Here is a 25,282-nt window from a genome sequence, read left to right on the forward strand (position 1 = left end):
AATGTGTACATAAGCAGGCGACGAACTCCAAGCCACATGTGAGATGCAAGCGCATTACGTAGCTGCGGCGCCAAGGCTGTTCTCTACACGCTGTGGAGGAGCTGCTCTCCCCGTCCCCACCAAATCTCTGTGTACACGATATTGATTCCACCAGATTCCACAGACGCGTCCGAACACATCTGAGTCTCCGAACCAGCCGTCGCTATTGATTCGACGTCTCATTTTTAAACTTGCCCCGCGGCGCAATGGAGGCAGCGTCTGCGCGCATGGCAACCCGCGATCGCTACGGCATATACGGAGAGGCACCGACTTCACAACTGCAACGCTATATATGTACGAAACACATGCCGCACCTATGTGGATGATTCTGATACAAGAGGCGCAGTGCAAGCATGTGATCCGCAAAACTTTGAGCCCAATCTGGCCCTGAATCTCGAGATCACCGACCTGATCAACAGTAAGAAAGGCACAGCGTAGGATCGGAGACACCCAACCACTACACATGCACAACCCTAATGACTCTCCAGGCCCCGAGAAGCGGCCGTCACAATTGTACACTACGTCAATCACCGCAATCAGAATGTCGCCCTCCTCGCGCTCAACGTATGCTTATGATGCCCCGCTTTGAAACAGCATAGCTCACCATATCACAGCTTCTCGACATATGTGTCAAGAATTGCGGCTACCCTTTCCACCTCCAGATCAGCACCAAGGAATTCCTCAACGAACTTGTCCGCCGTTTTCCCGAACGTCCCCCTATCCACTCGTCGCGAGTGCAGAACAAGATTCTCGAGCTCATAGAAGAATGGCGGCAAACCATATGCCAGACGTCGCGCTACAAGGATGACTTGGGCTTCATTAGGGATATGCACAGGCTGCTGAGTTATAAGGGATACATCTTCCCGGAAGTTCGCAAAGAAGATGCCGCAGTGCTCAACCCGAGCGATGTATGTGCATGAAATTGTTCATGATAGTCTCGTATTGCTGACGATGCGTAGAACCTCCGATCAGCAGAAGAGATGGCAGAGGAAGAACGGGAGGCGCAATCGGCAAAACTGCAAGAGTTGATCCGTCGCGGTGGACCTGCAGACCTGCAGGAAGCCAACAAGCTCATGAAAGTCATGGCTGGATACGATACCCGAAACAAAACCGATTGGCGGGCAAAGGCTGCCGAAGAGGTTGGCAAGATACAACAAAAGGCTAGAATCCTAGAGGAAATGCTGCAAGGCTACAAGCCCGGCGATCAGATCAAGGAGGGAGATGTTTTTGAAGTATGTCCGCAACAATGGTGGTATATGACGGCCGTTATTTGGCTAACCCATGGCAGGAGCTGGCCAATGCCCTTCAGAATGCGCAACCTAAAATCCAGAAGATGTGCGAGGAGGACTCCGAGGATCACGAGGCCGTGGCGAAACTCTTTGAAATCAATGACAGTATACACCGAACGATACAGAGATACAAGCTTTTCAAAAAGGGAGATATTGAGGCTGCAAACAACATCCCTCAGGGAACGCTTGGTCGCAGCGGTGCGGGAGTATCTCAAGGCCCCAACAACACATTAAACCTGATTGATTTTGGAGATCCAGAACCTACACCACAAGCAGGAGCATCATCACAGGCTCAGCAACAAACACCAGCTGCAGGCAACGCACTTGAAGATGATTTATTGGGCCTATCATTAAGTGGAGAGGCCTACGGACAATCTGGTAGCATAGCTCTGGGCGGTTCAAATGGTTCAGGTAAGCGGATTTATTCGAATTTTTGGTTATTATTACTAACATTACTCAGTTCTCGGTCTATCTGGCATGGCGGCGCCGCAAAAGGCAACCAACCAAGCCATAACCGACCTCTTCAATGCAGGACCAAAGTCAGCTCAACCGCAAGTAGCATCGCCCCCTCCATCTTCCTTTTCAACGCCTCCCCCACAGCCGGCTCGCACACCAGACCCATTTGCTGCTCTCGCCTCTACCTCTCGACAAGCCTCACCCTTCCAGTATCAACAATCTGTTAAGCCACCAGCTGCTGCTTCTGGTGCGATTGATCTACTAGGCGGTGGCGTCGTCGCCGCGCCGGCAGCAAATCTCGCACAAAGCATGGACACCGCTAATGATGACGACGAGTGGGATTTTGCTTCATCTGTACCTGATACCTCGAAGGAATTGACTGTTACTAACACGAGCATCAACGTTCTTTTCAACATTTCGAGAGAAACAGACACAGTTCTGCTAATCCAATCACGGATATCCAACAACACTCCTCTGCCAGTCTCTGGCTTGACGTTCCAAGTGGCTGCCTCAAAGGTAAAATTGAACCATGAGTTCTGACTTTGTGTTGCTTGCTAACAAACTGTAGGGTGCCCAACTGCAGCTTGAACCCCAATCAGGCGTCAATCTTGGGCCCAACCAGAAATTCGGCATCACACAAAACATACGCGTGAACAATGTCCAAAGAGGTTCGGGCAACAATGTGAAGATGAGGTGGAAGGCTTCGTACTCTCTTGGAGGACAGCAGAAAAACGAGATGGGTGAGATTACGAGCCTTGGAGTTCCATAGCCATTGTGATAGAAAAGATGCGTTGTTGCTTTGCGAAGGGCGCTTACCTGGGCTTTCACGGTGGGGGTGGTGAAAACGAAGTTTGGCTTGCTCTGAAAAGATATCCTTCAGCTCATAATATCGTTTTTTATTAGTTGCATGGTACTCTGTAGGTCATGGATAAGCGTGAACGACGTCACCACGCTAGCGCCACTTATCGATTACAAAGTTATTCCACACCCTTGCCCCTCCGACCTTGTCGACTCACTCGTCGCAAATCAGACTCGCCACTGTACCTCGAATTTCAAACCCTCACAAGCCAAGATGGTCCGCCACAAGAAAGATTTCAAGGGCAACAATAAGTTCAAGAACCCCGCCAAAGCACGCCCTACCCCTCGCCCGCGCCGCGCCTCGGACGAAGAGGAGAATGACGCCGCTAACCCAAGGCCTGCTAAGCCTGAATTCAAGGCTGCATGCTGGGATCTCGGCCACTGCGATGCGAAACGATGTTCGGGCAAGAGGCTCATGCGCCTAGGCATGATGCGTGAATTGCATGTGGGACAGAAGTTTGCGGGTGTGGTGGTGAGCCCAAAGGCAAAGAAGATAATAAGTCGCGAGGACAAGGAATTGTTGGAGCAATATGGCGCTGCTGTAGTGGAAGCGAGCTGGAACAGGATAGACGAGGTGCCTTTTGGCAGGATAGGCGGCAAATGCGAACGCCTACTTCCTTACCTTGTTGCGGCAAACCCTACCAATTACGGCCGGCCATGGCGACTAAATTGCGTCGAAGCGTTGGCGGCATGTTTTTACATTTGTGGTCACCCTGAGTGGGCTGAATCGATCTTGTCGACCTTCTCGTACGGCCAGGCATTCTTGGACATTAACGCCGCCTTGCTTAAGCGCTACCTGGCGTGCGAAAACGAGGAGCAGATCAAGAAAGCTGAGGAGGTATGGCTTGAGAAGATTGAGCGCGAATACAATACAAGCAGGACCGAAAAGGAGGAAGGCGCCGAGGAAGATGAGTGGGCTGGAGGAAACATGAATAGGCGTGTTATTGACGAGTCGGATGAAGACGAGGACGAGGACGGAGAGAGCGGTGAAGACGAGGACGAAGAGGAGAACAAGATCGATCCCAGGAATCCCTACAACATTCCAGAGTCCTCGGATGACGAAGAGGAAATGGCAGAACTGAGGCGTCGTGTGCTTGCCTCCAAGCCATTTGCTAATCCCACAAAGAAGGACGAAGATGACGAAGACGAGGATGAGAAAAAAGCACCCAAACGTATACCCATGACTGAGCCTTTGTCAAAAAATGGAGTTCCTACAGACGAGGACGACAGCGAGCCAGGAGAAGGTGACTCGCAAGATGATGAGTTTGATAGTTTTATGGCTGCACAGCCTACAACCGACCGCACTGGAATTGAGAGCAAGCAGAGGATGAAGGCCATGGACAACAAGTACAAGGCTACTTTCTCAAGTGGAAGTGTAAAGGCACCTAGTGGACGGGGATATCACTGATCACATGATGAGCATGTGTCCAGATCTATACTGTATGAGGATACAAAAGAGTGCCTAGAGGGTTGAAACCTAGGCTTGAATGTAGATCTGTCTTGTTCAAGATGGCAGCTTTTCAAACTAAGGTAGTTGTGATTCTCTAAACTGACACTTGGTTTCCTCATTAGAATGCCCAGATGAGTTGATGAGCCAAATCAAACAGGACCACGTCACAAGGCAAGATGGAGATGCGATGGGAGATTAAGAGTTTCATTTCTTCTATGGAGAAGAACGCCGATACATGCCAGCTCAAAACATTTCAAAAGGAAAAAAGAGAGAGATCATGATCTAGCACTAACCAAAGCTGCTTACATGCAAGCAGCACCGTCAATACCAATGACCTTTCCGTTGACCCAGTCACCGTCCTGGGAAGCCAGGAAGCAGACGACGCGGGCAATGTCTATTGGCTGGCCAACACGGTTGTGGGGGGACCACGTGCAGGCGTACTCGTCGACCTGGTCGTCGGAGAGCTGGTCACCGTTGGGAATGTACTCGCGGCAGACGGCGTGGTACATGTCAGTCTTGATGCCACCGGGGGCAACGCAGTTGACAGTGACCTTCTTCTCACCAGCGTCTGAAACAAATGATTAGCAAACCCGAGAATCCAAAGCCTGAAGCGGATAACGAGGACTTACCGACAGCCATGCACCTGGTGAAAGTCTCAATAGCACCCTTTGAGCCAGAGTAGACAGCGTGCTTGGGGACACCCTTTGCCTGACCGGTGATGGAACCCATGAGGATAATGCGGCCACCCATCTCCATGCGCTTGTACGCGGCCTTGGCTACGAAGAACTGACCACGGGTGTTGATGTTGAAGACACGGTCAAACTCCTCGGGGGTGACATCCTTGAAGTGGCCGAAAGAGACAACACCAGAGTTTGAGCAGCAAATGTCGAGCTTGCCAAAGTGCTTGACGACGTCGTCCATGAGCTTCTCAGACTCCTCGACGTTGCCGACGTTGGCCTTGAAGGCGTGGGCGTCGGAGCCGTTGCCGAGGGCCTTGATCTCCTTGACGACTTGCTCGGCACCCTCGACGGCGTTGGCGTAGTTGACGGCGACTTTGGCGCCACGCTTGGCGAGCTCAATGGCCATGGCCTTGCCGATACCGCGGCCTGAAGGTGGTTTGGTCAGCTTTGATGAACGAGGTATACTGTTCACTGCTAATGATGTCTTACCTGAGCCGGTGACGACGGCGACCTTGCCGGCGAGGCTCCATGTTTGCTCGATGTTGGCCATTGTGAATGTATTGATTTGGTGATGAAAGACAAGAAGTCTATTGTTTGTTGTAGTAAAGCTGTAGAGAAGAGAAGCTGTTGATGATGTGATGATATTCTGTTTCTACGGTCAAACAATGCCTCATATATACCTCACAGTTCGCCATCCGGAACTCCAGGCGGAACAAAAATGGCCTTTGGCCATGAGGTACCTCTGCTCTCCATTGCAAAGAACCGTCGCTGTTTCCCCCTCCATCACCCAGCTACTACTGTTTTCCCCCACCACCATCTCACACTGCCCTCCCGGGTCCGGCACATCGCTCTCGCCCCCAAAGATCGTGGGTCCTAGGGCTGAAACTGCGAGTGTACCTGCGCCCGCACGCGGTTCCGTGGTGACAAGTCTCCGTAGGAGAGCCTGAGCCTCAGGGCACGAAGTCCGGGAGGAGGGGCCGAAGTGCGAAAGATGGCATGTCCGTTTTCTCATTGGATGATGGGTTAGGCCCCCCCGATTACATGCAACACCAAAGTTTCCAGCAACTCTGTTGCTCCATGAATCAGGGCCATTAATTGTACGGAAATAGAAAAAGCTTTTCTTAGAATGCGGTAACTACGGGTCGTGTTTGAGAGTGAATTGTAGAGAGTAATTGCGATACGTGAATCTCCTTGTCTCTCTCTCTCTCACAGAGATTGTCTAGACGGAAGTGGGGAAAACCTCGTGTTACTTGGTGCGACAGCCCTGTAGGATCGTAGTATCTTACCTCCGCAGTCTACGGGACTCCGTTATCGAGGCATTGTCTTGGTGAACGCATCCACCGAGGGTCCTCCGTCTCTTACCGGTACAGCCCTGGGAATCCTACTACTACTCACAATGTCATGTGATCACTGCATAGCGCCATGTAGTGGTAGTCCGGTAAGCTCACCAAGACCCGGCATCATGCTTCACCCAGTAGTAGTGCCGTCAAGCCAGAGAGCTGTTCAAAACACAAGCTCATGGCTCCCCATGCATCCACGCTGATAGGCCGCCGTTCAAACCAGCAAGCTCTTGGTATTCGGGTCAAAGGGCTCCGGCAAAAGGCGCGAGAGTCGTGCAATTCGGCAACGGTGATTGTTTCTCCTCTCCACAGCCTTTGGTGTCGCAATGCAGTCGAAAAAGTGCTGGGTGGACTAGCTGGCAGCTAGTAGCGATGCCGGCGGCGGGCCCATGGCGGGGATCCGCGGGCTTGTAGGCCAACTCCACCCCCCGTCCGTGCATGTCCACCTCACTTCATGTCTTCAGCACGCCGTGTGCTGGTGGGTGATTATGTTTTTTCGGATTGCTGACTGCACCCTTTTTTTAATACTCATTTTCTTAGTACTTACGCCTATCTTGAGTTATTGGATTCATGTGTGTAAATTGGGATTGCGCCCGAATACGAGGGACTACGAGGGCTTAGTGGTACAAAGATTGGGCTGGACTGTTATCATCCAGATTACAGAGGCATGGAAGATGGTAGGAAAGGCAATGGATATGCTACGTGACGTGGCCGGCATCTTCATCTTGCGTTTGGTGGGTGTCCAGATGCTGTCGCTGGTGTTTTGACGACAGCAATACAGCGATCTCGACATTGTGATTATCCTCAGGAAATGTCATTGGTTCTCGAGCGTATACCATGCGTGGTCATCACGCGGGAGTATGTCACTTCGACGTGAATACTGTCAACACCTCGCTCCAGGATCCGCGGAAGTATCTGCAGCCTTGTATACAGGCTCTGGTGCAGAAGCATGCGTAAAGGCTGATGACCATACAAAAACGACATAGGGTTTACCATAATATGAAGGATCCGGAAAGGGAGTATACAGCGTTGTGTGCCCATGCTGTGTAATACAGGATATCACTTAACAAGATGGCAACCAAATATTGGCTTTTGTACCACGTCGTACCAGACCGTACTCTATGTAGCACGCAAACGACTCGCCAATTACACCGCATCACTTTTTCAGCAATAACAAACCACCCACCAACCATTCAGAACCTCGCTTCACTATTGTCGAATTGCACACACAACCCGTTGAAAGCGGATGTACCCTCCCAAAAACGTCTCACCCAACGTCTTCGTGGTGTCATGCACGCTACACAACCAAGATACTTTCGCTCTCCCCTCCACCCGTAGCACCCGCTATCCCCCATTCCTCAGAGAGAAAGAGAGAGAGCAAGAAAACGAGGGTCCCACCGATAAACGCAGTTCACGATTCAGTCCCCCGCCTAACCATCCATCCTGTAACAGGTATATCCCGGAGTCGATCACGGTGTATACCTCAAATCCATACCGTTTACCCATACACCGGTAAACGCCCTCGTGTATACCCACCCCTACTTACCATCCCCACTTCCAAACTCACTCCAAGCCCATCTACCATTGCAAAAGTGAATACACGGAATTTCCCCCCAACTCCATCAAGAAAGTCGTATGTTAGTGTAGAAATGGAAAAAAAGCTGCGTGATACACGTAATCTAACTACCAACGCTCCCCCCCTCCCCCTTTTTTTGCCTTGGTCATCCTGCTTCCTGCTCTTCTTCTCCGCAATTCCCCCAAGCAAAAACAGCCCATTTCGGACACGACCCGATATGCGCCGCCCGGTACTCCGTCCACCAACACGCCCAATGCCCATGCGTCGCGCGTCCTCGGCTAGCCTGCGGGGCGGGCAAAACCGCAGCGATCTGCGCCGGGGGGGAGGGGGGAGGAGGAGGGCATAACCTTACGTCTGCTTTATGCCGATACGATCTCTTCACACATGTACAACTGCTAACTCGTTTTTTTGAGGGGAAGGAGGGGGGGGGGGGGGCACGAGTAAAAGCAGTAGCGGAGGGGAAGGCATGAGGGCGTTGGGGAATACAAAATGTACGTACGTACGTTTGCTTGTGTTTTACTCATAGTAGGAATTTACGATTCATGTTATCTTCGGTCTTCTGGGAAAGGAAGGAGGGGGAGGTGTGGGCACGGATGGTAGTTGGGCTGGGCAAACGGCGGCGGCGGCGGAGGAGGAGGACGGTGGGAGTAATGTCCGACTTGCCGACCGTTTGTTTACTGCTACTATATTTTCTTTTCCTATTTTATCTTGTGGGGAGAGGGGGGGACATAGTAAAGAGGTGGGGAAAATACGGACTTAATGGCGTTGGATGCCTTAGTACTGGTAGCAATTTTTCTTGCTTGGGCCTAGTAGAAAGCTTAGATGCAGGAAGTTAGTCCTCTTTTCTCGCTCTTTCTCTTTCTCTCTGTCCATCGGAGATTGAAAACGGGAAATGGCCGGTGGGTGAGGGCGGGCCGGTGGGCGTTCTGCGTGTTCGCTTCTTTTCTTCTTCTTTGTTGTCGTGTTGGCTGGAATACCTACCGTACGTACCACGGGGATTGGAATGCGGGCAGCCGTGGTCTTGGCGTTGTGTTGTCGTGGGTTATTTAGCGTGCAAGATGCAAGAGAGAGAGAAAGAGAAGGCAGAGTGACGAAATCGTGTATACGTAGCGTTTTTTGCTGCTCGCTATTTTACGAAGAGGCGACGTTAGCTGGCTTCATCTCTCTAGGTGCGTGGGGGGTGCTAGGCAATTTGTACACGAAGAACGACGTCAGAGGGAATGCCCAGGCATAGACTTGAAAAGACGCGTGGTCGCTGGATGCCAGAGAGAAAAAACAGCCAGTCAGCTTTGACCTTAGCCAGCGTATCCCAGGATGGTTTTTGAACGCGTAAGCTTTGATGCCAAAAGCAGGCTTCATGCAGCAAAGCACAGGTTGTCTGTTGCCCTCCGGGGAGATTTATTCTCTATGCATACCATTTTGGTTGACACCGGAACATCATTACTGCATATGAAGCCCGTAATCAACTAGATATGCCCAGTAAAAGTATGTAGTGTAGGTTGGTGCTGCGTTCGGTGAATGACATGGGCATTCTCCGATCTGCAGTCTCCCAGAGAGTTAGCCGGCATCAAGTGGGCGGGTGGTTGTACTATCCAGTTGGTTGGGTTTCTTTGCAAACGACCAATACGGGCGTTGGTCCAAGTTATCCGGAAAGATTGCTGACTGGGGTAGTGGATCGATCAACAAACAGACTCGCTAGTACAGTGTGGGTAGTGGAGGGATGAGGCGGGTGTCTTAATGGTGTGACGACGTGTGTACCCGAGTAAGTAGCGTAGCGTAGCGTCCGGGAAGAGGAGAGGCGAAAAATGATCTTGGTAAAGGATCGAAGAGGGGGCGGAGGGGGGGACGTGCCTTATGACGCCTTGCCTCGCATTATGCTCCACACAAGTGTCTCGTCACTAACGCTTTGAAAAGAGGGGTGAAAAGGTTGCAGGTAAGGTTCTTTGTCCGGAACCCAAGTGCGTTTCTCGCCCCTTTTCACCGATCCTTTGCTGGATTTATATACCCCGTGCTGCTAGTCAGTTCACTGCCAAACCGTGATCCAAATCTCATTGTCGACGGTATCCCAGAGACTGATCAAAATGCCTACCCCATCTGTTCAAACGGCTGAGAAGGAACACCCCGCCGCCACTGCCGGTCTTGCCATACCCACATATGATACCACACGCGTCTCTTATTCGACCCCGCCAGCCATGAAAAGCCTCACAGCTACCCAAGACACCAATTACCACTCGTGAACCACCGACGCGCCCCATGCTTGGCCAACATGTATCTGAAACAGGTGAACGCCAAAGAAAAAGAAAATAACGCTCAAAAGGCATGTTTGCAGATGATCTAGAGCGTAAAAGTTCAGTTAAGGGTGTGGGCGAATGAACAAACGAGGAGGTATAAGAGTGCAATGGGGGAGCAATCAGCTCGACTGGCCATTCCTTTTGTGGAGTACGATACCGATTGATCAAAAATTCGTCGAAGCATTCCCACGTCTACGAATGAGATGCAAGAAGAGGAGGATGGATGGTCCAGGCAAATGAACATGGTCAGCTTTCCCTGCCAAAGACAATCAACACTGGTCTATACTTCACTGGTACCAACGAATATCCACCACATCTGATAATATGGAAGAGGGAGATGCATTGTCTGGCTGGAGCAACCATGTTAGGTACGTACGTCTTGTCGTAAGTAAACTAAGTTGAAAGCAAAGGTCGGCCTACTTACCGTCGTCAACCCTCCACGATTGAGACAATATGTCATATCATCACTGATTCTCATTCGATACGGCACCCCTCATCACCGGTCGCACTTGACACATGCATCGCGGACATCAATGCTCGTTCAAGGTTCGGTAAGTGTAATTCATCATCCAATTTATGTACCATACATTACTAACGTGCCCATTCTAATTGTATAGCACTGGCATTTGAGATGCCACTCGTTCCCAGCATAAGAAGGCCTCCAAGCCAGATTCCGAAATGAAAAAGCCGAGACCCGAAGCCAGAATAACGCCGTTGCGAATGCTCGGTCGAACGCCGAAGCGAACCACGTATACCGTCTTCCAGTCATCTCGAAATTATGCTGTGACGCGGAATACTGATGGACATGACATGTTCTAATACTGGAAAACAAAAAAAACGACACAACAGAAGATAAGACAACGCCGAAGACGCCCGCTAAGCACATTTCAACTCGCTCTGTGCGAGGATACGGCCGGAACATGAATGGAAAAAAGCAGAACTTATCGTATCTTCTAACCGCGTGCAAGCTTCTGCAGCTTGCTACGGATGCCGTCGGAAAATCTAGTAGCGACACCTTCATCAATAACATCAACGCAATGCGAGAGGACAGCGAAACCGTTGTCCAGAGGAACAGGTGTACCGTCACGCTTGGTAAGTGTAGGAATACCATCTCTTCGTGACATGTATCGCAGTATGGTAGGATGATCAGCAGGAAGACGATCAACTGAGAATGCAGCGTTGGGCGGTTGTTGCTGATACGCGTTTTGCTGATTGGGGCTCAGAGATTCTTTCTGAATCAGCGAGTCTGTCCAGACAATGAGAGCAGCGCGGTATACGGCGCCTGCCCACCATGGAGGGCGGATCCCTCGTGGCATGTCACGTATGAGACGGAGGATTTGGCCAGCGTGCGTAATGGCTTCTTGGACATCTGATAAACACTTCTTATGCATCCAGGCCATCTGCTGGTACGAACCATCGATGCCTTCGCGACGCGCAAGACGCTCTATTTCTGGAAAGTTGGATACAGCATTCATACTGATGAGGTGGAACATGACGAGGTTGGCTTGCATCATGGGGCAGATTGGATTGGCTTTCATGTACCGCTGGGCGAGATCGAACCAACGACCCAGCAGTGCTTGCACTTCTTCTAGGCGCACGCGCGTCGATGCCGCAGTGAGGGCCCGATTGCGCGATCGCGATGCTACGCTATCGGAGAAGCAGCTGAGGAGTTGGCAGTACTGACATACAAGGGTCTGCAGGGGATGCAACAGCAGACGCAAGTGCATGGGTGTAAGGTGGATCTCCTGCACGTCTTGAACAACAATCTCGTCATCCAGGAAGTAGCGGAAAAGATCTCGGAGGCTGGGTGGCCTCGCTCCTGAGCCCACAGACGAGTAACCGTTGGAAAACTCGTGTACTTGATTGAACATGTCGGACCACTCTGAAGCAGTTTGCGCTTGCCACAGACGATCGGAATCGGGCATGGGAGCGCCAAACTCGGTGACTGAGAACAGTGGCGCTGTGTCATGGAACAGTGACAGGTCTTGGTCGACCATAACCCAGGAGTAGATGAGGCTAGGGGTAACCATTAGTAAGTGGTGGCATGTGACTAGATCAGAGACTTACCGGCTGCGGCTTTCCTGCTGAAGCCAGTCCTTCCACAGTGAGTCCGTCGTCGATGTTCCATTTATATGAGGCGTTGACGGCGGGCGAACATCCAGGATGCCAGAATGTCGCAGCATCGAGAAATACATACCGCGCTGTCCCATGGCAATGTCCATCTGCCATTTGTCGCCACTCCACGCCGCTTGAACAGTGAAGAGAAGGGCTGCACGCAACACAATGGGGTCGCCGGCCATGATGATGTTCTTCTCAATGAGATCGAAGAGCGATATGCGACAGGCTTCGGTAAACCCACCAGTCAACCACCTTGCTTCTATCGATGGAATCGTCATGGCACCCTGTGCAATCATCATGAGGATGAGCAAACTCGATGCCTTGTCATTGTAGTTTTGCATCAGCTCATTCGTATCCAGCACTCCTCTTGCAGAGGTAGGATAGTAGCGTTCGAAAGAGTTGGCATATGACTTGAGAAAGTACTCTAGGACACGAGCAGGTGGCAGAAGAACAAAGTTGGAGTGGGAGGCGGTTGAGCCAGGAGACTCACCGCTACTCGTGGTGCTGCTTCCTTCTTTGTGGATGTCAAGAGCCTTGTGGAGGAAGCTCTGGGTGATGGCGAGGAGCTTGTCACGCGTCGACTCTTGCAACTTGGACACTGCTATGCGTCCTCCTTGCTGAAAGTCCGATTCATCCCATGAAGGGGTCCAGCTACTCCACGCTTCGTGGTTCTTCAGGCTGAGCTCCAGACGCTCAAGATTTAACCTCGCAGTGCGCGGGCAGGAACTCGAGGCAATGGAAGGAGTACAACGGAACACAGTCCAGCCATCTTGGGCGGCGATGATTGCACCCAAGTCAGGGACGCCTGCATCTGCTATAGAAGACTGTCTATTTGATGGGTAGAACATTGCGGCAGAACTACCAATTTGGAGGTCTGAAAAAGATTCGTCTACTCGAGGTGTTGGTGCGTGGGCGAACGTTTGTGCAGGCGACATTTCGGGTATCATCCCAAGGATGCCTTCTGGTGGAGGACCCATGGACATGTCCATGCCCATCGACATCATTAGTGATGGATCTAGTCTCATGGGGTCGAAACCGGTATCCATGGGCATGTTGTGCCATGGATCCATCATGAACTGTGGGCTCTCGTTGTCACCCTGGTCACGTACTGTCCGTACGAAGTCGTCGTATCCAGACATGGGCGTTGAAGAGACAAAGCTGTTCATGCCAGTGACTGGTGTGGGCAATGGCGAGAGAAGAGAAGGCGCTTGGGAGAGTGCGTGTGAAGGTGACTGGTCGAAGAATGGCGGTGTGTTGGTAAGCGGTAGATGGAGAGCCTTCTCCTCAGGGCTAATGTGTGACGGCGGCTGCACTGACTGGGAAATTGATGGGTTTCGTGAGTGAGATGCGGATGCTGATGGAGATTGAGATTGCCGTTGAGATGAGGGCTGGCCATTGGACAGCTGAGGTTGTGGCTGGATCTGAGAAGGAGAAGACTGGGCAGTCGGCTGTTGTGATTGCGGTTGAGATTGAGATTCATGGTTGGGAGAAGTATTGCCTGAATTATTTTGGTTCTCGGTGGTGCTGCCGCTTTCACTGGAGTCACCACTGCCAGCTTCAGCAGGACCACCCACCCGCTGGACGCCTTTCGACGCCCGCCTGGTGGGACGCAGTGTGCATTTCAGGTTTCTCTGAGCACATCGGGTGCAGGGGAATTTCTTATCGCACTTGGTCTTCGTCTTTGCACAGTTACTGCAGGCAATGGGTGTGCGGCCGGCTGACTTGGGTATTATCCCCTGTGGTGGAAGACCTTCTTCGTTATTTTGGTTACGGCCGTGGACGGTGTAATGCCTCTGCAAAAGGTCTCTGTGAGCGCGTCAGCAGCTCGATCTTCGATAAGAGCATGGAAAAAAGAGCATGGTTGGAAAAACGTACCGTCGAGCGAAGCTCATATGGCAGGTAAAGCACTTGAATGGCTTTACATTGGTGTCTGCTCGTCAAGAAAAAGAGTGGTTAGCGATAGCCTCGTGGGATTTCCTCCGGCTACGATTCTACTGTGGTGATGAAGAACGAAGAACGACTTACGAGTAAGGATGTGACGTTCCAGATGCTCGTCTCTGGTGAACGACTGTCCACAATAAGTGCAAAAGACCATTTTTGGATATCCGGCTCGAATGTCTACTGCTCAAAAAGAAAGCGTGTACTACGAGGAAGTTGGCCACAAAGGGGTTGTTGGTGATGGCTGCAAGGTCGACTTGGAAGGGGTATTGGTAGGGATAAGAAGGACCAAGGTTCAGGAACAGATCAAAAAAGATGAAAATGGAGGCGGGGACATCAAAAGGCGAGTGGAAGAGCGTGGCGAGGACTGAAGCGGGGAGGAGGCCCTATGTGGCTGCAGGTAACGGTGAGCCAAGAAGCAAGCAGGGTAGTGGACAAGTGCTTCAGAAGATTGCTGGTCCTTGTAGGTGTTACAATGGGGCGAGCATGGAGTGGAGAAGAGGACAGAGGCTAAGGTGGGAAAGGCGAACGTCAGGTCGATTCTTAGACGCTTCGGGTTGGGACGTCAGACGAAAACTGTGTGTCAAGATGGCTGTGGAGCTGACTGCAGAGCCCCTTCGCTAACCGTGGTGTGAGAAGGACAAGGTCAAGCAAGAACCGAGCAAGTGGTACATGTGCTGTACAGCAAGCCAAGCAGGCTGGGGGAGGTAGTAGTAGCGAGAGCAGGGCGTGGGAGACAGAGAAAGCAGCCACGGGGAGCGAATTGGCGTGGGAAAAGGCAATTCTGGCGGCGCAGGTAAGTGTCGAGGTAGACAATGTAAGAGCGGGTACAACTGGCGGCCATGCCTAACAGGGCGTGTTGACTATGCATTTGAGCGACGATGAATTCATCAACTGGGGGAGGGTTCCGGCGGCATGAGCTAGTGCCTCGCAGGTAGATGCAGCGCCAGGCTCCTGGGTGGGTCGAGCCCGTCCCGGTTAGCCATGGAAGAAGATGTTTGAGCGACCAGGGGTATCTGCACGGCGTTGATGATAAGACTCAGCGATGGCAGGGATGCAGGCTGAAGATCTACACCGCGGACTAGATGGCATGTCGAGGTGGAGGTGCGTGCGGCGGGGAGGGGTGGGTGGGTGAGGAAGAGGCGCGCCGGGTCCGCGTCAGCCACAAACTCGGACCAGGCATGCCAGGCGAATGGGCGGAAAAGAAAAAAACGGCGTACAGAGCCGTAATTAATGTATTGCCGCAATACGGCAGTATTACACGCCATGATCAGCGGCCCCCGAGTCCTGTCCTGCCCGGTGCTGTCGGTACGAAACCTTGGTCTTGTATGGACGGAGGGTCGCGGACAGCAATGTCTCCATCTAGACGTGTGCCTTGCCAGCAGCGAGCCTAGCTTGGCTCAGCTCGTCCGTTGCGAGCGATACGAAGCCGATTCGCGTCTTGTTACTTGCACAGGCAGTGATATGTCCTGTCAGCAGCATCAGGTAGCATCATGGCGCGGCTGAGTCGAGCTTTACAGAAACAGAACAGGCGCCCACCGAGTCGCCTTTGCCATGCATTCATTGCATTTGGCACCACCAGCGCTGCGGCCGTGCCAGAGCAGGCACTACTGCTGCTACGTACGGCCATGCGGTTGCTTCTTTGCGCTCCTCGTCGCCGTGGCCAGTCACCAGCAAGCCAGGCGAGGGAGCAGAGCGAGCAATGGAGCGAGCGAGTCTTCCCTACTGCCGTTGCGGGCCTAGCTGTATTGTTAATTATCCTTCTCTCGCACACTTGTGCTGGATCGGCTGGCTGGCTGGCTGGCTGGCTGGCGCTCTCGTCTCCATTGCTCGTCCGTCAACCTGGGGCTCGTGCTTGTGCCTCTTGCATGGATGGGCTGCTGCTGGTCAAGTGTGTCGAACGGTGAGCCCTGTGCGTCACTGGCGCTGGCGTCGCCCAGGAACATGGCGGGTACAGGTGTATGTGTGTACATATGTATGTAGGCGTGTGTGGGTGGACGGATGGACGAGGGCATGTACCTACTACATACGTACCAGCATCCAGTTCGACGTGTTGTTGTCTAGCGCCCCCGCCCTCCGCCTTCCCCCTCGTCCCCTCTGCTCGCCTGCACACGTGACTGCGTGGCCCATGACCTCACCAACCACTACCACGACAGCTTCACCCGGGGCCGCCTCCCATTGCCCGCTGCCACGTCTCGAATGCACGCCTCGTGGCCGCACTGCAAAAACTTGTTCTTTTGACCGCCAGCCTGCTCGCAGATTCAACATGAAAATTGCTTTGTGGGCGATCACTTGCGGTCTGGGACTTGACAGCCCTTCACACTGTGCTTTTTCGCTTCCTCACAAATGCACCCAAGAACCACGCCTCTCACCGTCTTCTGCACGGCCCTGCCCTTGCGTCGACTCACGCCTGGGGCCTCTGCGGCAATATGCCGCTGTGACTAGAGCAATGTGAAAGCCCCAAAGCAACCGTTCGCTCACCGCGCAATCGACACGCCCGCTGCCGCTTTCTTCGTGATGCAAACGATAACCACCGAGAGACCCCGCGCCACCCAACAAGCCTGGCGTGGAGCGAGGCGCTGGTAGGGCAATAGAGGCTACCTGAAGTCTGCTGCTCGAGGGCAACGATCGTCATGTCCATGTGCATTTTCGACAGCACATTTCCAATTGCGACGCAGCAAGTGTTTCTTGTCCCGGCCAGCGGGCCCAATCTGGGTTACCCCACGCCAGCCCTAAGGCCGATCGCTCCGTGAAAGGGATACTGGAGCCAGAGATCGCCGAACAAGCGCTGCTACGCGACTCGCTTCGGTACCGGCTTGACGCCACCGCTTGGTGCGAGTGCCAGTGCGAGCAAATCGCTCAATCGCACGTTCTCATCATCTCGTCCGTCACGGGACGCCTGAGACTGTTGCACGGCCGCCTGCTGCTAAGAATGGACCGTACAAGCATTTCCAGAAACACGCTACGCCCCATTTGAAGCCGTCTTTGGTGTCCATAGCTTTTGGCAGTCGTTTCGCCAATCACCATACCCCACATCTTGCCATTACGCCCCAGGACTACTGTTTCAAATTCCTTACGCGGTCGTAATCAATGCTGGCCTGGCTGCCTGACCGTTAGACTGAATGCAATTTCTCTTCAAGAGCAAACATTGTCTTTTCCTATGACGCCATTCACCATGGCGACTACTTTATCCGTATTTCTTGCGCACTCTAGCTACTCGATACGAGACTCTACAGCGGCCGGCGACTCAGGGAGCCAGATTGAGTGCAATCACGAATACGACGCCATGTTGGGACGCACGACGACAATTTGCCAGTAGAGACGAGTCTTTTCCGTGTCGGCGTGGCGATGTCGTGATAAGGGTACAGCTTGTTAACTGCCGCTTCCTCTGGCGGCTTGCTGATCAGCTGCATGCATCGTATTTGCAATCGCAACCAAAGCGGCCACTTGTTTTAGCACTGCAAACCAGATGCGTGAATACTGTGCCAACGACGACTTTGTCGACATAGTATCCCTGACGAAACGCAAGCGTAGAACCCTGTTGAGACTATACATACATACACGGATTACTATTTTGGATATACCACGCTCACTGGCACAAACACATGGCAGCGAGACACGTTTGGCAGGCTGTGCGGAACCTGCAGGTGAAACACGTCGAGTAATCCACGATAAGGCACACGCGCTGCGTTTTACCGCGTGAGCTGACGTTCTGTTGCCCGGCATCGCAGCAAACCATAGTGGGCTAATGCCACCCAGTCAAGCACCGTGTTGAGATGGAATTAGTTGGGCAATTTCGGTTTTTATGCAGAGGCTTCATACGCTTCAAGCCGTGCTATGGCCTAAAGTACCGTGTTTTACGAGCAGAGCATCTAAAATGTCCGTATGGTCCTATTGGCCGGAGAAAGCAGGCGGGAGCGGAGCAGTGGTAACTGGAACTGGGCTGCCGAGAGGGCCCGCTGCGGGCGAACGATGCTTGTCAGTCCAGGCCCGGCGTGCCACGAGGTGCGGTTACACTTCGGCATCTTGATGCTCACTGACCTGACAGTACAGCATGTGTCTTGAGCGTCGTCCAAGGCCTCGCACGACCGGGGCTATGCACGAAAAAGGCCCATGGGGCACAGGTGGGTTTCACACGAGAAGATGACTACATAGATTTCGGCACAATCCATTCACAAGCAGCAGTGATGACAATCATGCAGGGCTTATGTATAGCAATATTGGTGGCTAGCTGTTGGCGCCCAATCCGGACTAGCGCCCGGAACGCTGGCCCCAGTAGCCACAAACTCCCCCTCGTTCCCAAGCCTCACTACTCTACATCATCAGCTATCCCTAACGGCAAAGTGATAACCACAACAACCATACAACGTGCCGCATCCGTCCGCTCGTCGCTCGACATGCAGTGGCAAAACAGTTTAGCCTGCGGGTGCAATGCCATTTCTGCTGCTGCTGCTGCTCTCACTCTCACTCTGGAAACCCGCCAGCCCCACGGGCCTGAATCCCCCACTTGTTGCGCACTGGTAAGCAGCAACGACACAAAGTCTTGCTTTTGCATGTTATGCCATGGAGCCCAAATGACGACGCCGAGTTAAGCCGCGAGCGACAGGCGAATCCGTCTTGCGCCCTCCCGCTGCAGCATTTTCTAGATGATTACGTGCAGAGCGCCAAAGGAGCTCCGTCATTACACACGGAGTACCGCATCATTTGTTGTTTCAAACTTTTTTTCCCGCGGCACCCCCACTATGCGGACGTCCCTACCGCTCTCGCTAATCTCTGAAGAGAAGCCATCGGCGCGACAACCAAAAGTCCACGCCGTTGGTCCTGACAATGGAGACGTCGCAATCGCGTTTGCCTGCCGCAGCATCGCTAGCTAAGCACCATCTTTCTGCATGCACGTATACCTGTAATGTATGCGTATAGTAATGTTTGACCTAGCTTCAGCTAGGCCAATGGGGTATCCACCTCTTCTCCACACGTTGTTCCGCAAGCCCAGGGGGGCGGTTATCATCAGAGCTTTTCGATGTGCGCTTACACCCAGGCTATGCAGAAATCGACGCATGCACTCGTCATGCAGCACTGCTCTCTCACTCAGCAAAAAAGTAAGAAGCGTGCAAGGCGTTAAAGGATATTCTTTTTTTGTTGGACATCAAATTCTTAGATAAGAGGATAGTACGTTTTGTTTCTCAATGCGAAACAACCTGCGTCGTGAGTTTGGAAATAGTCGTCCTATGGTAATACTTTCCAATGTCAGTATCGAAATTTGCCTGATATTCATTTGTGTCTCTATCTCGGAATAATTCACATAGCCCATTTTCTGGAAATAGAATAAATGATAGTTCCCTGTTCAGTATCATGGTGCGTTTGACAGATTAGGAAATTCTATTCATAGGCAATGTTGATAATTGCGTGGCGTACCAGAATTCGCCGAAATGCTCCATTTCTTTGCAAAGATTGTAAAATTAAAAGAAATTGAAATTTCTCATTCAAAAAAAATGCGTTCTCAAATAGGATAGAATTGGACCATGAATCAAAACACTCTATTGTTCTCCTTGGTACAACTGAAATTTACAATCACAATGGTCTTGAGACATTTGAACATTCGCATAAGCTACACATCTCCCACCTATCATGCCTGACTTTCTCGCCTTTTCCTTTTTTTAATACTGACAATCAACAATCTCAGCAATGCATTGTCTAAAAACTCCTAAACAGACTACGTCAGTGTAGTAATCTAGCTCTCTGAATGAAGTAACCATAACCATGCTACTCGATCCAACGAATCCCGTATCTTGTACATACTACCAATCGTAAAAAGAACAAAATGTATACCCCATCTACCAGACAAAAAAAATATACCGCTATCCATCTCACCAACATATCCAACCTAAACGACTGCAAACCACGTAACCCCTCCAATATTCCCATTTCCCCTTCTCACCCAGTTTCCGCCTTTCCCATGGCCGTCGTACCAACCCGCCCCAAACCCTCACGTATGCTGTACGCGCAAGCTAGATTATGCACCTCGAAAACCCTCCCCCAGTTCGCCCCCCGTTACACCCGCGCAACATGGCTCCTTTCCCCCCCCCTTTCCTCTCTTTCTCCCGCACCTTGTTCCTTTTCCTTTTTTCTCGAACAAAAAAAATTTACCATTCCTGGAAGTTTGTACGGCGAGGGGGGAAAGCGTGTTACACAGCGTTGGTGTTACACTCCCGTGTGTGTGCGTTGCTGGGAAAGACGTGTGGACAGTGTGAGAATGTCGTGTATCGCCCGAGGTTGCTAGGGGGTTGTTGTTTGGATGGGATAGGTGGAGAGGGGGGGGGCATGGAAATGTTTGTGCGTTTGACTGGGATCATGTTGGTTTCTGAGATGATTTTTTTTGTATGTGGCTGGCTAAGGGAGAAAAGGGGAAAGGAAAGGGGGAAGGCGACGTCGGTCATGAGTATGGAATGGGAAGGTGGGTGATTACGTGGATGGGGAGAGCGACGGTTGTAGATCGCGATGATGGAGGCGAGAAGCTAGGCAATGGAAAGTGGAATTCGATGTCCGTGATGTGGTCGTCGTCGTCGTTGTTGTTTTTTTAGGACTGGGGGAGGCGTGGTACAGGATACACATGGAGAAAGTTACGGATGTGCGAATGTGGCTGGAGTCATGATAATAGGTGCTTATGGTGATGGCGGGGATAGCCATGTTAGAGTAGTATGGGTAGTGGGTTGAGGTTGTACAAAGGAAGAGTTTTTTGTTATGTTACATTTCTTTTGAGTGAAAAAAAACTGCTTGAGAACGGAACATTTAGTAATAAGATTGCTCATAGCGATGAAACGGTATGTTATTGAATAGACTCATTGTATATGATCATTGTCCAAAGGCTGAACTTTGGCATCGCATGTTGTCTAGCTGGCTGTAAAAGGGTTTTGATGGAAATGCATTGTTACTAGACGTTACACAACAGAACGAAATAAACCATTCTGTATCATGAGAGACGTAACTTGTTCTACTGGTTTTTTACAGTACGTTAAAAACAAGAGAATGCTGTTTTTCGGTGTGTAAATTATCTCTTTGCGTGCGCATCATTCATATCGTATGAAACATGCCACTACCCATTCTAGTGTCCCCACATGGAATCCATGCATACCCGACAGCTTTCGCGGCATACATCTAGAAGTCAATAAAAACTTCTCTAGCCTGTTCACTGCATCTAGATATTCACGCAGGACGGCATCCACAGCGTTGGAAACCCGACCCAATGGTCTTTACCCATTTCACAGTGCAGTATCAGTCAACATCATCCATACCCTGCATGCCCTATTCTCCTTGTACATCTCTAACTCTAGTCATCACAAAATAGGAAGTCGTGTTGTTGCGTGAATGCCTGTGTGTAGCCTCGAAAAGTCCATGACCGCTTCATATACCCGGCCCCACAGTCTATAACGTCATGAAAAACCACATCTAGGTTACTGCTCCCCTCGCGTATCAATATCATGAGGTGATTGTAAGATTACCGACACTACTATTGAATACTACTATTGAATAGTGCTTAATCTAGGGCATGGCGATGTGGTGGGGTTGCGATCTGGATAATGACTAGGACGAGATAAGGTTGTAGGTAGTAGGATGTCTCTTGCCCCCACATCTAGGCTATCGTTAATCCTGGTGAGGTTGCTGACCTAGCCAGATTCAAGGGTGTAGTATCCTTGATGATTATTTGTAAGGAAGTGGAAGGACGAAATCCTTCATCATGGGTTTCTGCTATCCTTGTTCCCCGGTAAAGTTTTCCTGGTTGACTGACCACATCCTTTTTCATCCTTGGTAATTTTGCGAGGATTTTCCTTACAGAAGAACGGTATCCTCTCTTCACACTGTGGTGACTTATCCGTGTCAATATTACGCACTGGTTTTGCTGCACGAAACGGGATCACAAATGTCATAGGAATGACGACTGAAATTCGAGGTAGCCTGTCGGACACGACGGAACACCCTGCATCTTCTACGTACACTATAGTACGTGTCAGCTGAAGCCTGGCCATGACTACAGGCCTCCCACCCAAGGGTCCCAAGAGAAGTCAATGGGCCTGCATGTAGTAGCACAGAAGACTGTTTCAAACTGACTACTACCATCCCGCATTTTCTTTGCATGACAGCAGGGCTGCCGTGATTACTGCAACACCCTACCATCTTAGAAACAAGTCCGGAAGGATTATTAACAGACTGACTCGTCATTTTCTCCTGTCCATTCCTCTTCACACCAACATATCATGTCATATGGAATCGGCATTCCTACGACGGTTCGGCGCGGACGCCCGCGCTAGTCCGAGCTGCCAAGCAGCCGTTTGATGCCCCCCCATTAAGGCCTGGCAGACTAAGGGGCGATCCGTTTAGCCGCAACAAGCGGATTTCCAATTGGAGCACCGGGGCGCTAAAACGTGCGACTTGGGTTGCACTGGATCCACTTGCTATCAGGACATCTCTCATGCGTGGGGTGTCTGTGCTAAATCGTGCGGAACAAGGCTCCGCAGGCTCCTCTGCCCCTCAACTGCGAACAAATGTTCAAAGCAAACATGCGCTATGCGAGATCCAAATCGTAAGTCGTGCTCGTGCCAACATGCCAATATATTGTGCATGGCACACTTTCCCATGGTGGGCAACTATCCGGTCTTCTGAACAACGTTCCGTCCCGCTGCCATGGAAAACCTTGGGACGGGAGTCGTCGCCAGCGAACCATCTGCTTGGACGCGAGAGGAGCGCTTAGCGACATTTTAGATGCGAGCATCATCGATATTTACCGTTGTCACTCGGCCCGCTCATGTCATTCGTTGCGGCCCGTTGCTGAGGAGTTACCAGACCCAATCCTTATCCGTGTGCAAGACATGTTTTGTGTTGAGAAATTATAAAAGTGGTCTAAGCACAGGGGTGACGCCATGAAGATGATAGCGCAAAGCGATCATGCAAACTCTTGTCGCGGTCCCAAAGTGCGCACAAAGCCAAGGGCGGATGTGATCCGTGAGGTTTGCGTTGCTTGTTGCAAACTTGCAGGATCAAAAAGTCTCCAGGCGAGCTTCGGACATCCGATCAATGCGGACCCTGGAAAACTTCCAGCCCATTGCGCAATTCAAGTGTCAATCATATCCAAGACATCTGTAGAGGGATCCGAGAGCCGGGTACGACCACACGTTCGGGCTAAATACGTAGGTATCTTGGGCGCTGTCCACTCGGCTTGGCTGATGGAACGTTCAAGGCAATGTCGTAAAGATGCCCGCCCCACTGGTGCCACATCCCAAGAAACCCCAGCAGATGATTTGGCTGATCCGAGTGGCTCGATCGTCTAGACAGTGAGGCTTTTGAGTGGAGTGAAATGGGGCTGGAAAAGATACAACTCTTCGGCAGCGGCTCTATTCCCAGTGGTCAATGCCCGCATTGTTAGCTGCCGAGCCAGAATTCCCGCAAGGCGATTTGTGCCATCTAGCAGCCCGCATAAAGCCTCAAGGGGCTGGACTAGAATCTGTATACCGTCAGTTCCGGCGTCCATGCGGAAGACTTACCGTGCATGTTCGCCACGCTGGACTGCAGCTACATTACGCACCGTGCACAAGCAAAAGACTTGGAGCATTGCCGATGACCGTGGTTGTAGAGTGTATTGTGGAGAAAGATGACATGTGCTAGGGAGGAGATATTGTTCATAGGCCGCAGAATGTACCCGGATGAGTGACTTGTCAGAGAGAGAGAGGGGCCGATGGTACAGCTGATGCGAGCATATCGTCTTGCTTGTACTGGCTCATCCGTGCAATGACTTCCATGTTACGTCTGACGAAGTGGCTATTTTGATTGACTATTAGCCTATAAGCATTATCACATGCGTGAAGATTTGCCAAGTGTTGGGACAGTCTGGCTTGAAGACTTGGTGATAAGGTAGCGAGTCGGCGACTAATTTACCCCCAGGACTGACGCCAGTGTATGCGTTGTTGGAAAAAGAATATCCCGTGACTTTGTAGTGCGATTCAATGGATGTCGACTTCCAGAAAGAGCAAGATCCAGGAGCACAAGACACTTGCGTGTAAAGGGTTAGAGGCTCGGGGAAGTGTGGCACACGCAGGTGTATCCTAATTTGGGGAAAACACAAGCGTGCGGAGACCAGAGAGTCTGGCATCAAAAACCAAGTAAAAGGCTCGAGAAAAGCAAAGCTGGTGCAGAAAGGGGCATGGACCGGGCCCATGTACACATGGGAAACTCGAATTGAGTGGCTGTCCTCACCGCATTCAGGATCCGACGTGGTATCAGACGCACGCGGTGATTTTTTTGGGAGCATCTATCGAGATTGGGGTGGATACGAGGGGTGAAACATGTGTCGAGACGAACCATTTCAGGGTTCCCACAATGCATGCCAGGAGTTTTTGCCTTTGCGCCCTGGCGACTACGCGAGTGGTGGCGCCACCACTACGTACCGCCGCCTTGACACTTGGTGTGGGCCGTTTCGACTGTCTTCGTAAAACACGGTGCTGTTGATTGAGTTGCTATTCTGAGGGCACGCAGGCAGTGTTTCCCATGTTGATGTAATCTGCCTGATGCTGTCAGGGGCAAGGCGTTGCTCTGTTTCCAAGGTTGGGTGTCATGTGTCGTGTGTGGCTGGGTCGTAGGGTTGGCGGGCGGTGGCAGATGGCAGAAAGCTTGTCGATCATTTTCCCATTGCTTATTCGGTTCTCCGCTCTCCGTAATGAACGTCACCTCGTAATCACAAATACACCCCATCACGAGCACCACCACCCGCACAGTCCCCCGCACGCCAGCTCTACGGTTCTCGGATTCTAGATTGTGTATCTGTCAAGATATGGAACAAACAATTGCTCCATCAGCACGTCTGGCCCTGTACTCACCCATACCATGACCGTCCAAGGTCGTAGGCGATTGGTTTCGCCCGCTGTCCAGGACCTTACGCCCCACAAGAACAAGCGATGCAAGCCCGTATCTATCTTCAGGCGTTCCTCGACTTAGCCTATCAGTTTTAGATATGCTACTCCCCTCGTGAGCCCGGAGTACCGCCTGTGGCGTCGGTAATGGGGAAGCCGTGAAATGGGGCATGGCTGACTGTAACTATTCACAGGAAGAACAAGCTTGCTCAGCCTTTGAATTGCCACAATTGACGCCAGGCAAACGTTAGGCGGGCGTAGAGATGAGCGTCTCAACGGCGCGCTCCCCATGGCTGGTGGCTTTGGACGCTTGGATGCTCGAATATCCACATCGACCATCCGCCCAAAG

At 51.6% G+C, this 25,282-nt stretch overlaps 3 protein-coding genes across 3 annotated transcripts; 1 reads left to right on the forward strand and 2 right to left on the reverse strand.

Annotated features, from left to right (window-relative positions):
• Positions 1-115: 115 nt before the first annotated feature.
• Positions 116-4,193, forward strand: PSV08DRAFT_399981 (adp-ribosylation factor-binding protein gga1). The gene is made up of 9 exons (XM_066093584.1): positions 116-333; positions 386-473; positions 528-603; positions 654-947; positions 999-1,271; positions 1,328-1,739; positions 1,789-2,300; positions 2,353-2,524; positions 2,762-4,193. The coding sequence occupies exons 1-9, from the start codon at positions 246-248 to the stop codon at positions 4,048-4,050; spliced, it is 3,204 nt and encodes a 1,067-aa protein (XP_065949628.1). The 5' UTR covers positions 116-245; the 3' UTR covers positions 4,051-4,193.
• Positions 4,194-4,279: 86 nt separating this feature from the next.
• Positions 4,280-5,401, reverse strand: PSV08DRAFT_277631 (uncharacterized protein). The gene is made up of 3 exons (XM_014222174.2): positions 5,262-5,401; positions 4,722-5,198; positions 4,280-4,660 (listed from the first exon to the last, which is right to left on the reverse strand). Exons 1-3 carry the CDS (start codon positions 5,320-5,322, stop codon positions 4,395-4,397), a joined length of 804 nt encoding a protein of 267 aa, XP_014077649.1. The 5' UTR covers positions 5,323-5,401; the 3' UTR covers positions 4,280-4,394.
• A 5,531-nt stretch (positions 5,402-10,932) lies between these two features.
• On the reverse strand, positions 10,933-15,981 carry PSV08DRAFT_348896 (uncharacterized protein; the record flags this gene model as incomplete). The annotated part of the gene is made up of 4 exons (XM_066092818.1): positions 10,933-11,995; positions 12,047-13,903; positions 14,123-14,421; positions 15,808-15,981. The coding sequence occupies 4 exons, from the start codon at positions 15,979-15,981 to the stop codon at positions 10,933-10,935; spliced, it is 3,393 nt and encodes a 1,130-aa protein (XP_065949629.1).
• Positions 15,982-25,282: the final 9,301 nt, after the last annotated feature.

This window comes from Bipolaris maydis (genome assembly GCF_028858645.1).
Source record: "Bipolaris maydis strain C4 unplaced genomic scaffold PSV08scaffold_3, whole genome shotgun sequence".
NCBI lineage: Eukaryota > Fungi > Ascomycota > Dothideomycetes > Pleosporales > Pleosporaceae > Bipolaris > Bipolaris maydis.

Excerpts from the sequence above, each read along its gene's own strand:
- PSV08DRAFT_399981 (XM_066093584.1), top strand. The coding sequence starts at position 246 with ATGGAGGCAGCGTCTGCGCGCATGGCAACCCGCGATCGCTACGGCATA. Across the intron at positions 474-527 it reads AACAGTAAGAAAGGCACAGC|GCCCCGAGAAGCGGCCGTCA; the intron begins GTAGGATCGGAG and ends ATGACTCTCCAG. Across the intron at positions 1,272-1,327 it reads AGGAGGGAGATGTTTTTGAA|GAGCTGGCCAATGCCCTTCA; the intron begins GTATGTCCGCAA and ends AACCCATGGCAG.
- PSV08DRAFT_277631 (XM_014222174.2), bottom strand. The coding sequence starts at position 5,322 with ATGGCCAACATCGAGCAAACATGGAGCCTCGCCGGCAAGGTCGCCGTC. Across the intron at positions 5,199-5,261 it reads CGCCGTCGTCACCGGCTCAG|GCCGCGGTATCGGCAAGGCC; the intron begins GTAAGACATCAT and ends AACCACCTTCAG. Across the intron at positions 4,661-4,721 it reads CACCAGGTGCATGGCTGTCG|ACGCTGGTGAGAAGAAGGTC; the intron begins GTAAGTCCTCGT and ends CATTTGTTTCAG.